The sequence below is a fragment of the Engystomops pustulosus genome, chromosome 5 (assembly GCF_040894005.1).
Source record: "Engystomops pustulosus chromosome 5, aEngPut4.maternal, whole genome shotgun sequence".
In the NCBI taxonomy this organism is placed as follows: domain Eukaryota; kingdom Metazoa; phylum Chordata; class Amphibia; order Anura; family Leptodactylidae; genus Engystomops; species Engystomops pustulosus.
In genome coordinates, this window is record NC_092415.1 from 158,783,515 (window position 1) to 158,799,940 (window position 16,426).

The following is a 16,426-nucleotide window of genomic DNA, read 5'->3' on the forward strand; positions in this document are numbered from 1 at the left end:
TGGGCAACAGCATGGCCATGACAGAGTGACAGAATGAAGCTAGATAGCATCTAAAACATCCAATAATTGACCCTGACACTATAGGGGACGGCATGCAGAGGCAGCGGCAGCAGGCTAGAGAGTGGCATGGCGACATACCCTAAATGGACTCAGGCTTCAAACCAATGGGTGGCAGAGAGGAACCAAAGGAGGTGAGCAAGAAGCGCTCAAATAATATCGGTACATGATAAAAGTTTGCCAGTATATTTTGTGGATTACACAGCAGGGTGGCGACAAAGTTAACATGGAAGCCATGAAAACAACCCAAAATTCTGCCTGACACAGCTCGTTTGATAAGGGGACCATGTATGGAGGCAGTGAACTAGTAGTAGATTAAAGGTGCTGCAGTTAAAACTATGTTAGTTGGATCTTGGCATGGAGCTGGCGCTCCGCTGCCAGGCGAGCTTTCGCCAATCCAAGCCCCTGTCTCTAGGCTACTCCCCAAACAGCACTTCTAAGAACCTTTTGTATAAGATCAAGTGTAGTAGCGTTCTTATAAGTTTAGGATATGGCGGGTGAGGGGAATGTAAACAGATGCGCAAGAAGCGCTGAAATAATATCGGTAAATGATAAAAGTTTGCCAGTATTTTTTGTGGATTACACAGCAGGGTGGCGACAAAGTTAACAAGTTTGTTGTGGAAGCCATGAAAACAACCCAAAATTCTGCCTGACACAGCTCGTTTGATAAGGGGACCATGTATGCTTACAGTTCATGCCAGTCACAGCACTGGCTGCCAGTCTCCTTTCGAATACAGTTTAAAATAATAACCCTCATCCATAAAGCTCTGTATAATGCTGCACCCCCCTACCTCTCCTCTCTTATCTCAGTCTATCGCCCAACCCGTGCTCTTAGATCCGCCATTGATCTTAGATTAACCTCTACCCTAGTGCGGACCTCCCACTCGCGTCTCCAAGACTTCTCTAGAGCTGCACCAATTCTATGGAATGCTCTGCCCCGGACTATCAGACTAATACCTAACCTCCAAAGTTTCAAACGTGCTCTTAAAACCCATTTCTTTAGGCAAGCCTATAACACTCATTAACTGCATGAAGTTTTAACTCTTCTACTAACCCGTCCTGTGTCGTCCTCCCATCTGTTATCCAGCAACCAACAGGCACCAGACTTCTCTGCAGTCCCATTCACCCTGGACCTGGTATATAAGATGACGGCTGAGTGGTTCAAGCGAAAGCAATTCCATTTATTATATTTTGTTCTATTCCCTAAGAAGAATGGCTTGACCATTAAATATTCTTTTACCTCGTGTTACCCCATCATCTTCATAAACCGTAAGCTCTGGCGAGCAGGGACCTCACTCCTGTTGTTCCATACAAATGTTGTGCTCTGTTACATTACATTTGTATTTGTTTCCTATGATTTGTAAAGCGCTACGGAATATGATGGCGCTATATAAATAAAGATTATTATTATTATTATTATGGAGGCAGTGAACTAGTAGTAGATTAAAGGTGCTGCAGTTAAAACTATGTTAGTTGGATCTTGGGATGGAGCTGGTGCTCCGCAGCCAGGCGAGCTTTCGCCAATCCAAGCCCCTGTCTCTAGGCTACTCCCCAAACAGCACTTCTAAGAACCTTTTGTATAAGATCAAGTGTAGTAGCGTTCTTATAAGTTTGGGATATGGCGGGTGAGGGGAATGTAAACAGATGCGCAAGAAGCGCTGAAATAATATCGGTAAATGATAAAAGTTTGCCAGTATATTTTGTGGATTACACAGCAGGGTGGCGACAAAGTTAACAAGTTTGATGTGGAATGCCCTGTAATAGCTCTTGGGCGGTGTGCCTTTTATCGCCTAGGCTCAGCAGTTTGAGCACCGCCTGCTGTCGCTTAGCGACGGCACTGCTGCTGTGCCTAGAGCTAGCGACTGATGGCGCCATGGCCACGGATGGTAATTCGGAGGAGGAGGAGGTGGAGGAGGGGTGGGAGGAGGAGGAGGTATAGTAGGCCTTTGAGACCTGGACCGAGGTAGGCCCCGCAATCCTCGGCGTCGGCAGTATATGACCAGCCCCAGGGTCAGACTCGGTCCCAGCCTGCACCAAGTTAAGTGTAGTAGCGTTCTTATAAGTTTGGGATATGGCGGGTGAGGGGAATGTAAACAGATGCGCAAGAAGCGCTGAAATAATATCGGTTAATCATAAAAGTTTGCCAGTATATTTTGTGGATAACACAGCAGGGTGGCGACAAAGTTAACAACTTTGATGTGGAATCCATGAAAACAACCCAAATTTCTGCCTGACACACCTCGTTTGATAAGGGGACGATGTATGGAGGCAGCTATATGGACGACTTTTGGAGGTAGCAATGGAGACAACGTGTGGAGGCTGCTATGGAGACAATTTAATTTGGATAGTGCCTGTATGTGGCAGTCCAAAAAAGTTTTCAAACCAGAGGAGCAGGTAGGTGGCCCTCCAGAAAAATGGAATAGATTGAGTGCCTGTATGTGGCAGTCCAAAAAAGTTTTCAAACCAGAGGAGCAGGTAGGTGGCCCTCCAGAAAAATGGAATAGATTGAGTGCCTGTATGTGGCAGTCCAAAAAAGTTTTCAAACCAGAGGAGCAGGTAGGTGGCCCTCCAGAAAAATTGAATAGATTGAGTGCCTGTATGTGGCACTCCCAAAAATTGTTTAAAACAGAGGACCGGGTAGGTGGCCCTCCAGAAAAATTAAATGCATAAAGTACTATAGCTAGAGCCAGTGGGCCCTGTCAAAAAATAGCCAGTTTCCTCTGCTTTACTGTACAAAGAGGAGGAGAAGGAGGAAAATGAGGAGGAGGAGGAGGAGTGCATAAATTATTCAGGTTGAGCTTCCTTCACCTGGTGGAGATTGGAAATTATGAGAAATCCAGGCTTTATTCATCTTAATAAGCGTCAGCCTGTCAGCGCTGTCAGTCGACAGGCGTGTACGCTTATCGGTGATGATGCCACCAGCTGCACTGAAAACCCGCTCGGACAAGACGCTAGCGGCAGGGCAGGCAAGAACCTCCAAGGCGTACAGCGCCAGTTCGTGCCACATGTCCAGCTTTGAAACCCAGTAGTTGTAGGGAGCTGTGTGATCATTTAGGACGATGGTATGGTCAGCTACGTACTCCCTCACCATCTTTCTGTAAAGATCAGCCCTACTCTGCCGAGACTGGGGACAGGTGACAGTGTCTTGCTGGGGTGACATAAAGCTGGCAAAAGCCTTGTAAAGCGTACCCTTGCCAGTGCTGGACAAGCTGCCTGCTCGCCTACTCTCCCTCGCTACTTGTCCCGCAGAACTACGCACTCTGCCGCTAGCGCTGTCAGAAGGGAAATACTGTTTCAGCTTGTGCACCAGGGCCTGCTGGTATTCATGCATTCTCACACTCCTTTCCTCTCCAGGGATGAGAGTGGAAAGATTTTGCTTGTACCGTGGGTCCAGGAGAGTGAATACCCAGTAATCGGAGCTGGAATAAATTCTTTGAACGCGAGGGTCACGGGATAGGCAGCCTAGCATGAAATCTGCCATATGCGCCAGAGTCCCAACGCGCAAGAATTCACTCCCCTAACTGGCCTGACTGCCCATTTCCTCCTCCTCCAACTCCTCCAACTCCTCTTCTTCTGCCCATACACGCTGAACAGTGAAGGTCTGAGCAATGCTCCCCTCTTGTGTCTCGCCAACATTCTCCTCCTCTTCCTCCTCATCCTCCTCCACCTCCTCCGATATGCGCTGAGAAACAGACCTGAGGGTGCTTTGGCTATCAACAAGGGAATCTTCTTCCCCCGTCTCTTGTGACGAGCGCAAAGCTTCCGACTTCATGCTGATCAGAGAGTTTTTCAACAGGCCAAGCAGCGGGATGGTGAGGCTGATGATGGCGGCATCGCCACTGACCATCTGTGTTGACTCCTCAAAGTTACTCAGCACCTGACAGATATCAGACATCCACGTCCACTCCTCATTGTAGACTTGAGGAAGCTGACTGACCTGACTACCAGTTCTGGTGGAAGTTGACATCTGGCAGTCTACAATCGCTCTGCGCTGCTGGTAAACTCTGGATAACATGGTTAATGTTGAATTCCACCTCGTGGGCACGTCGCACAACAGTCGGTGAGCGGGCAGTTGGAGGCGGCGCTGCGCTGCCCTGAGAGTGGCAGCATCTGTGCTGGACTTCCTTAAATGCGCACAGATGCGGCGCACCTTCGTGAGCAAATCTGACAGATTGGGGTATGTCTTGAGGAAACGCTGAACTATCAGATTTAACACATGGGCCAGGCATGGCACATGTGTCAGTCTGCCGAGTTGCAGAGCCGCCACCAAGTTACGGCCGTTGTCACACACAACCATGCCTGGCTTCAGGTTCAGCGGTGCCAGCCACAGATCAGTCTGCGCCGTGATGCCCTGTAATAGTTCTTGGGCGGTGTGCCTTTTATCGCCTAGGCTCAGCAGTTTGAGCACCGCCTGCTGTCGCTTAGCGACGGCACTGCTGCTGTGCCTAGAGCTAGCGACTGATGGCGCCATGCCCACGGATGGTAGTTCGGAGGAGGAGGTGGAGGAGGGGTGGGAGGAGGAGGAGGCATAGTAGGCCTGAAACACCTGGACCGAGGTAGGCCCCGCAATCCTCGGCGTCGGCAGTATATGACCAGCCCCAGGGTCAGACTCGGTCCCAGCCTCCACCAAGTTAACCCAATGTGCCGTCAGCGATATATAGTGGCCCTGCCCGGCAGCACTCGTCCACATGTCCGTGGTCAGGTGGACCTTGTCAGAAACGGCGTTGGTCAGGGCACGGATGATGTTGTCTGACACGTGCTGGTGCAGGGCTGGGACGGCACATCGGGAAAAGTAGTGGCGGCTGGGGACCGAATACCGAGGGGCGGCCGCCGCCATGAGGTTGCGAAAGGCCTCGGTCTCTACTAGCCTATAGGGCAGCATCTCCAGGCTAAGCAATCTGGAGATTTGGACATTAAGGGCTTGGGCGTGCGGGTGGGTTGCACTATATTTTCTTTTCCGCTCCAGCGTCTGGGGTATGGAGAGCTGAACGCTGGTGGATGCTGTGGAGGATCGTGGAGGCGACGATGGGGTTTTTGTGCCAGGGTCCTGGGCAGGGGGCTGACTATCAGCTGACACAGGGGAAGGAGCAGTGGTGTGCACGGCCGGAGGTGAACGGGCTTGTTGCCACTGATTCGGGTGTTTAGCATTCATATGCCTGCACATACTGGTGGTAGTTAAGCTAGTAGTGGTGGAACCCCTGCTGATCCTGGTTTGGCAAAGGTTGCACACCACAGTCCGTCGGTCATCCGGTGTTTCCTTAAAGAACCTCCAGACTTCTGAAAATCTAGCCCTCGCCGCGGGAGCCCTCGCCACGGGAGCTTCACTACGTGACACATTTGGCGCTGATGCACCTGCTCTGGCCCTGCCTCTCCGTCTGGCCCCACCACTGCCTCTTCCAACCTGTTCTGCTATAGGACTCTCCTCCGTCTCAGAAGCACTGTGTTCACCCGGCCTCTCAACCCAGCTTGGGTCTGTCACCTCATCATCCTCCGATCCCTCAGTCTGCTCCCCCCTCGGACTTCCTGCCCTGACAACAACTTCACCACTGTCTGACAACCGTGTCTCCTCATCGTCCGACACCTCTTTACACACTTCTTCCACTACGTCAAGAAGGTCATCATCACCCACAGACTGCAACTGGTGGAAAACCTGGGCATCGGAAAATTGCTCAGCAGCAACCGGACAAGTGGTTTGTGACTGTGGGAAGGGTCCAGAAAACAGTTCCTCAGAGTATGGCGGTTCAAATTTTCCTGGGAGGGGGCAGACTGGGGGGGAGGAGGCTGAGGTGCATGAGCTGGAGGAGTGCCGATTTCGGTGACATGGGTGGACTGCGTGGAAGACTGACTGGTGGACAAATTGCTCGAAGCATTGTCGGCAATCCACGACATCACCTGTTCGCACTGTTCTGGCCTCAACAGTGCTCTACCACGAGTCCCAGTAACTTCAGACATGATGAACCTAGGGAGTGTAGCTCTGCGGCATTCCCCTGCTCCCTCATCAGCAGGTGGTGTCTCACCCCACCCAGGACCACGGCCTCTGACCCCTGCAGTAGATGGACGCCCACGTCCCCGCCCTCGTCCTCTACCCCTAGCCCTCGGGTTAAACATTTTGAAAATGAAAGTTATATAACTTTAATTTTTTTTTTAACTTTTTTTGTGTTTTTTTGTGTTTTTTAGTTTTTTTGTGTGTTTTTTAGTTTTTAAAACCAAACAATGCTATCCTATTGCTATTTTCTAGCCAAGTATGAAAGCACACTGATGAGATGACGCTGAGTTATGAAAAAATAAAAGGAAAATAAAAAGGAAATGGCAGACTGTGCCTAATTGAAATCCAACCCCTAATAAATTTTCCCACTTCGGTCTTTGTGATGGATATGTGCGTCACTAAGCGCTAAACACAGCGTTCGCAAGTCTCACTCCAAATTCCTCACAATTGGCTAGTATATGCACTGCAGCAAGGACAGCCACCAGCAGATCAACCAGAAATAAAATATATATAACGCTATTGTAGGCGTAAGTAAGCCGTTTGGATTCTCCTTTGGCTATTTTCTAGCCAAGTATGAAAGCACACTGATGAGATGACGCTGAGTTATGAAAAAATAAAAGGAAAATAAAAAGGAAATGGCAGACTGTGCCTAATTGAAATCCAACCCCTAATAAATTTTCCCACTTCGGTCTTTGTGATGGATATGTGCGTCACTAAGAGCTAAACACAGCGGTCGCAAGTCTCACTCCAAATTCCTCACAATTGGCTAGTATATGCACTGCAGCAAGGACAGCCACCAGCAGATCAACCAGAAATAAAATATATATAACGCTATTGTAGGCTTAAGTAAGCCATTTGGATTCTCCTTTGGCTATTTTCTAGCCAAGTATGAAAGCACACTGATGGGATGACGCTGAGTTATGAAAAAATAAAAGGAAAATAAAAAGGAAATGGCAGACTGTGCCTAATTGAAATCCAACCCCTAATAAATTTTCCCACTTCGGTCTTTGTGATGGATTTGTGCGTCACTAAGCGCTAAACACAGCGGTCGCAAGTCCCCCTGCAAATTCCTCACAATATGGTACTAGCTGCACTACTAGTGCCAGCAAGCCCAGCCACAAGCAAACAAAAAAAAAAAGTATAACGTTATTGTAGCCCTAAGAAGGGCTCTTGGGTTCTTGTTGAATCACTCCTACCTAACAGTAAGCTAATATAACACCCTAACGCTATCCCTGCAGCAGCAGCAGCTCTCTCCCTAACGGCATCCAGACACAGAATGATCCGAGCAGCGCGGGCAGCGGCTAGTCTATCCCAGGGTCACCTGATCTGGCCAGCCAACCACTGCTATCGACGTGTAAGGGTACCACGTCATGCTGGGTGGAGTGCAGAGTCTCCTGGCTTGTGATTGGCTCTGTTTCTGGCCGCCAAAAAGCAAAACGGCGGGAGCTGCCATTTTCTCGAGCGGGCGAAGTATTCGTCCGAGCAACGAGCAGTTTCAAGTACGCTAATGCTCGAACGAGCATCAAGCTCGGGCGAGTATGTTCGCTCATCTCTAGTACTGATATTATTCATAAAAATCATAGAATGATCAGAAAGACAATGATCCTAGAAACACTTCCACGGATACTCACAATTTGTTTTTAGAAAAGAAAAAAATAAGCTGCTAGAATTTCCCTGGCCATTACCTGGAATCTATTGAAAAACTTGTATTAGTTCATAGGAACCCACAGAAGCTTAAGGAATTGAAGAATGTTTTAAAAGAAGAATGGGCCAAAAATCACACCTAAGCAATACATGTGACTAGTTTCTTTATACATAGACATCTTGTATTAAATTTCTGTATAGGCGGTCCCCTACTTAAGAATACCCGATTTACAGATGACTCCTAGTTACAAACGGACCTCAGGATGTTAGTAATTTACTGTACTTCAGACTTAGGCTAAAATAAACAGCTATAATAGTTATCAATGGGGTCTGCAATTAAACTTTATTGTTAATCCTGATTCTTATGACAATCCAACATTTTTAAAATCCAATTGTCACATGGACCAAAAAAAACTTTGGCTCTGCTTGCACTCATAAAATATACCATTACAACTTATACTACTTATATACTAACTCAACTTAAGAGCAAACCTACAGAACCTATCTTGTACATAACCTGGGGACTGCCGGTATTTCTGTTACCATGTTCTATACTTTTTCACTGTGTCATCATTATTACACATATCTTAATTCATGGACATCTGTGGTTTGATTTCTTTGTCAGTGTGGATTGGCTGTTACTGACAACTGGTAAGAATCTCAATACTTATTTTACCTGCTGGATATGTTTTTAAAAGACCAGATCTCACTACGGCATTTCTACGTTGAAGTGATAAAAACCCACCACTGGTGAGAATTCCATAAATCATATAGTAAAGTACAATAAAAGTGTTGATTCTTTGTGGAAAACTCATGTCTAGCCTGGGATTTCAATGCTTTTATTATCAGTCTTTCTAAATTCTCTTAGTACACTATTTTTTTTTATTCACAAATTTGGCATTCCATGTTTCTTCCAGAAGTTGATTTGGCCCAAACACTTATGAGGTCCAAACACTAATGAGTTAAATAACTAGTCCTACTTCATTGATTGGAGCCATTTTAGAACACACAGAGAACATACCTGATATGTAGATACTGGGGAAGCAGCAATAAATGGTGTTATTGATGTTTGGGGAATCATTCTGTTCGTTGCAATGTTATAGGGAGGAGAGTAGAATCTAGAAGAAAAAAATATTATTTTGTTTTTAAATATATTCCTATATTGAATAACTTGATTTATCTATTCTTCACCTTAGAGCTTACCAATACAAAGTTATAAATTAGCATGCACGTTATTTGGTACCATCTAAATAACAATGATAATTTTTTGCACAAATGATACCATGTGTCGTATTCACACTGCAGATTTTGGTGCTTAAATTAAATTTCATACAAATTAAATTGGAGGTGAAAGCAAATTTTAGGTTGAACTTAAATATTGGGGTAGAGTAAAGGTATAAAGGTAAAGGTATTAAAAATATAATGAGGGAGATGTATTCAAACTGTCCTAAGTAGAGATGAGTTGACCGATACATATTGCTGAACTGGTGGCCGTGCAGCAAATTGATGCTCCTACTTACTAGCCATCGCTGTGGTTGGTCAGGGACGGGCACCTCTAGCAAATCACAGCCATGGGTAGTAGTTAGGGGCTTCAATGCAACCAATGCAGAAATATGTCCCAGTCACTCGGGATTAAACCAAACCTCAGACCAAAACCTAAAGTTTGTACTGCTCATCTCTAGTCCTACATTTAAACAAACCCAAACAAGCAAAACTGTATCATGTGTATCACTGAATAACACACTAAATAATAATTAAACAAATCTTCCTTACAAGTTCTTTCTCTTTTTTACATACCATATATATACTACTTGTATGTTGCAATATACAAGAGAAATAAATAATGTTTAAAATGTGGACATTTCAAGTCAATTTTGGACATGCCCCTTTAGACAAGTTTCTAAACATGCTAGTTAGATACCTGTGCCAAATTTATTCTCATGAATGTAAAAGATATGTTTTTGGTGTCTAATTTTAGCATAACCATTAATAAATGTGCCCCATTCTATCTCATATATATATATATATATATATATATATATATATATATATTATATATCTATTTAGGAAATTAATAGCTTAGGTGCCCACATGACCATAAAAAGTGTACTCACTTATTTGCTTTTGTTATATTCTGTCACAAATAGTTTGACAAATGTATTGCATTGTCATGTAATCCCATATTTTGTTGGTCCTAACCTCTTTCAGTCATGTTCAAAACATTTCTGGATGTCAAGACCATAATCAAGAAGAAGTCACTTCACATTTCTGAAGTGAATTTCTAGGCCGATAAGCAGATGCTGTAACACAGCATATTCAAGAGCGATTGAATCCCACTCCAGCTCCACTCATAGTAAATCTACCCTGATCTCAAGATGCATTTGAAATGGTTGTAATTTTCCAATATACTTAAAGCTAATTCTGGTTTAAGACTTCTCCAGACACACAGTTTGAGGCGTAGCTGTTCTCTAACATTCTCCGCACGTTGGCAGTTCTTAGAACATTAAGCATTTCACATAAATAAGAAAAAGACAATTTAATTTCTATTGCTATTTATCAAATCGATCCTTAAATATGCCTCTGTCAAGTAACACTAGAGGTAAAAATTTATTCACTAATATTGTAAATTTAAGCCTTGCTTGCTTCATTTCCCACCATTTTAAGTTATTTAGTGTTTATGGATTATTGATTGATTTTTTCTTATTAGGAAAAATGGGTATGGTCAAAAGGGATTTATATCTAAATATAACATAAAAAGAGGAAAATCATCAAAAAAACAATACATATTGGGTATCAGCATGTCTGTAACAACCCGTACAATAAAATATAATTGTCACTCTCACTGAATTGGCAATTCTCATAAAAATGAGAAAAATTGCACCCAAAAATCTAAACCTCCTAAGAACTTAGAAAAATGAGAGGATGCATAAAAAATGCATGCCAATGTAAAGCTGACATTTGGGATATGTTAGTTATAAAGTTATTTGAGTGCTATGAAAAGCAAAACATTTTGAACTTTGAAAATGAATAATTTTTAGAATTTTTTCCAAATTTCTGTCTTTTCATAACTACTTTTCATGACCCATCATTTTTAGTCATCTATAGATTTAACCTTTGAATTGCTCCTAGTACTTTAGGAATGAATGCATGCCTAGAGTTGAGAACACATGAGATGTCCTCATTAGTGATGTTGGACACCCTTATTGAAGCTCGATGGATCGCTTCATAGTTAATAGAGTATTTTGGGCTCTTTTGGTGGCCATCATTAACCCCAGCCAAGGTAAATTATTGGGTTGGTTATTATCAAAGGTGTATGGAGGGGGCTCATGGGCTTACACAGCTTATACCTGCCAGTAACTGCAGAGGCGGCAGAGGAGCGTAGTCTGGAACAGAACCGGGGTCACAACGGGAATTCAGCAGACAGTCACAAGCTTTCTCTCAGGCACGGGCCACAGCAGGAGTGTGGACAGGTAAGACAGCCTAGGGGGACACTGGGGACTAAAGAGGGGCACCCGTGACAAACAGAAACCCATGTGGCAATGTGACTATAGCAATAATATTAATGCAGCCATTTACACTTTTTCTTCTTTGTTCTACAATGTTTTATCTGCTTGTCCAATCATTTTGTGACATTTTATTTACTTGAGTTGAATGTTTAATTAACAATATAATAAATTGAAAGTCATTATTCACTGGCTTTATTTTTCCTGTGTTTTCTTACATGGAACAATTTATGTTCCGAAACCTCATAAGCAAACATTAACACAATGAATGCTAAAAAGATAAATGTAGACTAGAAAAAAGACTGTACTCACCCATTCTGCATAGCTGCTGTTGGGTCATATGTCAATGCCATTCCAGTCTGCATTTAAAGCAAAAATAATGTACTTAAAATTCAATGCCATAAAACAAGAAGGATAAATTACAAGAATAATACATCAGTGTATTTTTCTCTGAAAAGTACCGGTACAATGAGTATTATTGGAAATATAGTTATACATTAAAAATAATGATTTTTTTTCATATATTCACTGAATATGGAATTTTGAATGCCAAATGCCTAAAAACCCCACTCTAATAAAAATAAAAGGCTGACTGATATATTTTATTAAAAGGGGACATTTAAGCCGCTTTTCTGGTGTGTTTGCTTTTGTCTAGTCTGCTTTTTTGCCTGTTTTATTTATCAAAATGTCACATGGCTGCTGTTACATTTTGTCCTAGCAGTTTTTGGAGTAATGCCCCTAAAGGCTGACCACAAGACACTGAAAAAGAACAAAAACTGCACATAGAAAAATCTAGAAACTCTGCTGATTTGCGCACACTCACACAGTACCAGTATATTGGAACAATATTCTAGATATGAGTGTGTAATGTTCTCTCAATAAAGCTCTCAGGGTTTGATAGAAAACTTACTGTTAGCTCTTGCCGTATATATGTGTGTTGCATTCTTCCATGATTGGCCCTTCTCTTTTCCATAGACATGTAAGAGTACCTATAAACTACTTTATATTTTATGGCTTTACAAAAATCTGTCCTGGAACCTGTCCTTAACTTTTACCCCACAAAACTTGCATCCTTCTCAGGTAGGGTATGAAATATCTATTCTAGAAGTCTCTCTTTTATGTGAAATCTTGCCTAATTTTTTATTAAAAAATCTCCTCCAAATTCATGTGAAAATCATAGTTGAAAAAAGACACTTTTCCATCAAGTTCAACGAAGGAAGGGAAGGGATTGCATGAGGAATGGATTTAGGAAGGGAAGCCATTTAGGGGAAACAATTTTATATAATATAACCATCAAAGTTATTTAGGTATAAGCAGAGAAGAGTCATAATCTGTCAAGTTTAGAGGCTGTAGTGGTAATGTCAATTCAGGCAGTCCTATCTCTGGTTCTCTAGTACCTAGAAAAATGTTGTTGTTCCATTAAATATCTCAAATCTCATCTTTGGGCTGGAGGGTAGGTCACTGGTTGTACCACCCCTATGTGTAAAAATGGGACATCAGAAAGGCGCTGGTCCTCAGTGGTAAAAGGTTTCCTTTTATTCAGAGATATTTTGGACAACGCGTTTCGCAACTACAACGAGTGCTTCCTCAGGTCTAGGCTTGTTGTGCTGGAGTGGTGCAATTACCCATCACATATGCCTGACCCAGCGTTGTGCCTGTCTCTAGCACAACCAGCAAAGGTGAGTACCCAATCTCACCCAATAGCACCTCTTACTCAAGAGCACCCCAGAACTAACCAAGGATAATCTTGCACTAGGTAGCGCTGTTTCTTTCTGTCCCCCTCCCTTTTTGTCTTCATATCCACAGAAATCTCATCTTTTAGATCTCATTATTTGGATTGCATCAGGCTTGTGGTTCTGGCATCTACAGAGCCAGAGATACAGGCAACTGAAGGAAAAAATCAGGAATTGGATCATCATCTGCAGCTCGCATTCTCAACTATGAATTTTCCTTCCAAGATCTCTGGCTTTGTGGGATCTAGAACCACAAGTTTGAATTGGTTTGAAAATTCTCTTCTTAAATCTGATACCATGGTTCTAGCTGCTATAGAACCTGAGATATAGGCGTCCAAAGTAGCAATCCCTCTCCAGCCTCTAAGCCTGACTCATCAATAGTAGGAGTTTTCTTCATATTGTCACATGACTTTGGAGAAGATTATAGATAAAAGTGCAAGCTTTCGCATAATAGAGGGAGTTATAGAAAGTACATTTCATTCCCTATCTGAGGTGGGCTGCTAGTTTAGTGGGGGAAAAGTGATAAATTCCCTTTAACTACTGTCACCATGACCCCGGCAGTGTAGATTTTATCTAGAACCAGCTTGTTAAGATCATTGGGGTACATTTACTTACCTATCCGCCGGAGTTCACAGAATTGGAGTTCACAGAAGTGCATTGTCCGACGATAATGTACTGAGCCGCGATCATGCGCCCGATATCATGAATGTGACGCTTCCCCGCTCAGGTCCGAAATAGTTCACCATCTTTTTAGTGGTGCTTCTAAGTGCTAGGGCTTGCGACATAATTTGATAGTTAAATCCCACTCTCAGTCTGAATCAGTCGGACTGTCTGATGGCACAGCCCGTAATTTGTGTCGCATGGAAGCCAGCGCAGCCGTGCCAAAAAAAGGGTCGCGTGCAACACAATCGCAATGCACCCACTACTTAAATACCTGGGCAAGCCATTTTACCATTGAAGATAGGGCACTGTCCGAAAAAAGTGCGTAGCAAAGTGGCGCAAAACCTTAGTAAATGGCAGGATATGTTCTTCTTTTATCTTCTTATGCCCTGGCTTTTAAGAAAATAAGTCTTTAAAAATAATGCAAATGATCCTTAGGGGCTCCAGGCTCCATTAACACCTGGACAGCCTGGAGCTCCTTAGGTTCATATTAATAAATAATACATATTAAAAGCCTTTTTTTGTTAAAACCAGGGAATAAGAAGATAAAAAAGAGCAGATCCTGCCAGAGGAGGCGAAAACCACCATGTCAGTGTGCTTGGTTTACAATCCTTCATCCTGGTGGTAGAAGTCCTTTAAAAAGTTTCCAATGAAGGTTACACATTTTTTCCTAGATGCTGAGTTTGCATATGTCCGCATTTGTGCAGATTTACCTATTCATCTCTGATATTTAGAGTCTTGTAATGTCTTATAAGCACCAACCAGGTTTTTCTGTAAATATACAGTACAGTATATATGAAACATCAAAACAAACATTACTGTAAAACCAGTTTATATAAGACTGGTCGAAGAAAGGATTTTTTTTATTTAACAGGAAACAAAGATTTTTCAAATGCTGACAACCCAGAGGTTGTGAGAAGAGATGAGCAAATCATCCAAGATTTTTCAAATGTCCAGTTCAAGTTCAAGCCAATGTTGTTTTAACTGTCCTTAAAATTGGTATACATCATCCTTTATTCCTCTAAAACACAGATTTTTTGGGATTATTTCATTCATTCTTTAATTCTTGTTTTCAATTTTCCCTGTCTGTTCCTCCTTCCTAAGCTCTGGGTGACAGTATTAGCAGGACTGAATTCAACTATTTCAAGCCTACCCTTTTTATCATTTTCATCCCATCTCCCTGTTACTTCTAACTTCCCTTCAACTCCTTATTAAATAATAGTGAGTTATAATCTTATACAGCATTTTTGCAGAATGCAAATAGACCTTGTGATTTGTGTGGGATTATGCAATATTAGGGTGTAATTACAGAGGTGCAGAACAGCTAACCTCACCTGATAGTATGGGTGTAAAGCTGCTGTTTGAGAATGGATGGACAGGATGGATAATGAGCTCTAAATCTAGACCCAAACATTGTTGCCTATCCTAACATAGATGATAGATGACTATTCCACGCTCCCTCCCTGCACCACAGTGGAAACACGAAGAAAAAAAACAGGACAAACCATGGGTCAAAACCAAGAGGACAATTCAATACAGAAATAATAAAAAAAGACAAGCCAGGGTCAAAAGATCAAAGAATATGGAAGTTCAGAAAATACTATCAGGCTCCAATAGTATAGTAAGCACTGGGAAGTAGGAGGACAAACTCTTATGACATATCAGAGAGGAGGAGGCATCTGTCCATCACAGCTAGCTTAACTATCTCAGCTCAGAACAAAGTCAACAGGAGATAGACGAGTGTAGTAAAAATCAATAAAAACAATTAGGAGTGAAATAAGGCAGTATTCAGACTGGTGCACGATACAATGCAAACTAAGTACACACAGTCACAAATCACAGTCAAGAGTGGATCTTCTGCCATTGTTAACAGGGAGAGGAAGGTTTGGAAGCCCAAACATATGACACAGGTGTTACAATGTGTGTACAGCCTGTTATTGGTTATAAATGACTGGTACAAGAAGCCCAATGTATTCCCGTTCAATACTAAGCTACCCTCTTCCATCATATTTACATATACACATTACACAGTAATAGAAAGAAAATCTGTACACATGCTCATGTTTTTAGGGTTTCTCATTCATAAATGTCTATTACGTTTTGGGCAATCAGAAGAGATTTAATTGAATTCTATATCATATGTTCCAGCATAGCTTGAGGAGAAAAGCAAAAAGATTTTTCCCTACATAAAAAATACATAATTTAAGAAACAGACTCCTGTATTATGCTGCATATTTAAGGACTGAAAATCTACCCTGCACTCTTACCTTGTCAAGACTATTAAATTAAATTAGGCCTTGTCTTCCCTTTGCCAAAGCAAATCCCAGTCATATATTATTCTGCCTGTGTGATGTTTGCATACTATTAATGTTTTATAATGAATTGAAGTTCCAATATTATGTTTAAAAAAAACCCCTGCACAGCACTGCCTGTGACAAAGATATATATAATCAGCTCCTTATCCATTTTAAAATGCCCAATGAATATTTGATATGTTTTAGAGAGACTAATCTTTTTGTTCATTTTTATAGACCATGTCAGTAAATGATAAACTAATTGTTTTATGTTTTTTGTATATATATTTGTTCTCCTACAATTAGTGGAACCTGTTCTGCCACTTCTTCTTGCTTTTTAAGAAAATAATTGTGGCATAAATCTGCTTAATTCAATGACAAATTAAAATGCAGTTGTATTTTAACAAGGATAATCTCCTCACAGCGACATGATGAGTCAAAGTTCCATTAATCATTACTGTCAAATTACCATACATGAAAGTTTATTGGAGGGAAGGTCAAGGGCAATATGGTGGTATTATAAACAAAAACATTTAAAAACAGTGTGTC

General features: G+C 42.2%; 1 protein-coding gene across 2 annotated transcripts in view; it reads right to left on the reverse strand.

Moving 5' to 3' along the window:
• The window catches only part of RBMS3 (RNA binding motif single stranded interacting protein 3), a 450,602-nt gene that overhangs the window by 37,845 nt on the left and 396,331 nt on the right, over positions 1-16,426 (reverse strand). For both annotated transcript variants that reach the window (XM_072153580.1, XM_072153581.1), the window contains exons 8-9: positions 11,503-11,549; positions 8,709-8,805 (exon numbers count right to left, since the gene is read on the reverse strand). In XM_072153580.1, coding sequence (XP_072009681.1) covers positions 8,709-8,805; positions 11,503-11,549 — 144 coding nt within the window. The remainder of the gene's footprint in view (positions 1-8,708; positions 8,806-11,502; positions 11,550-16,426) is intronic.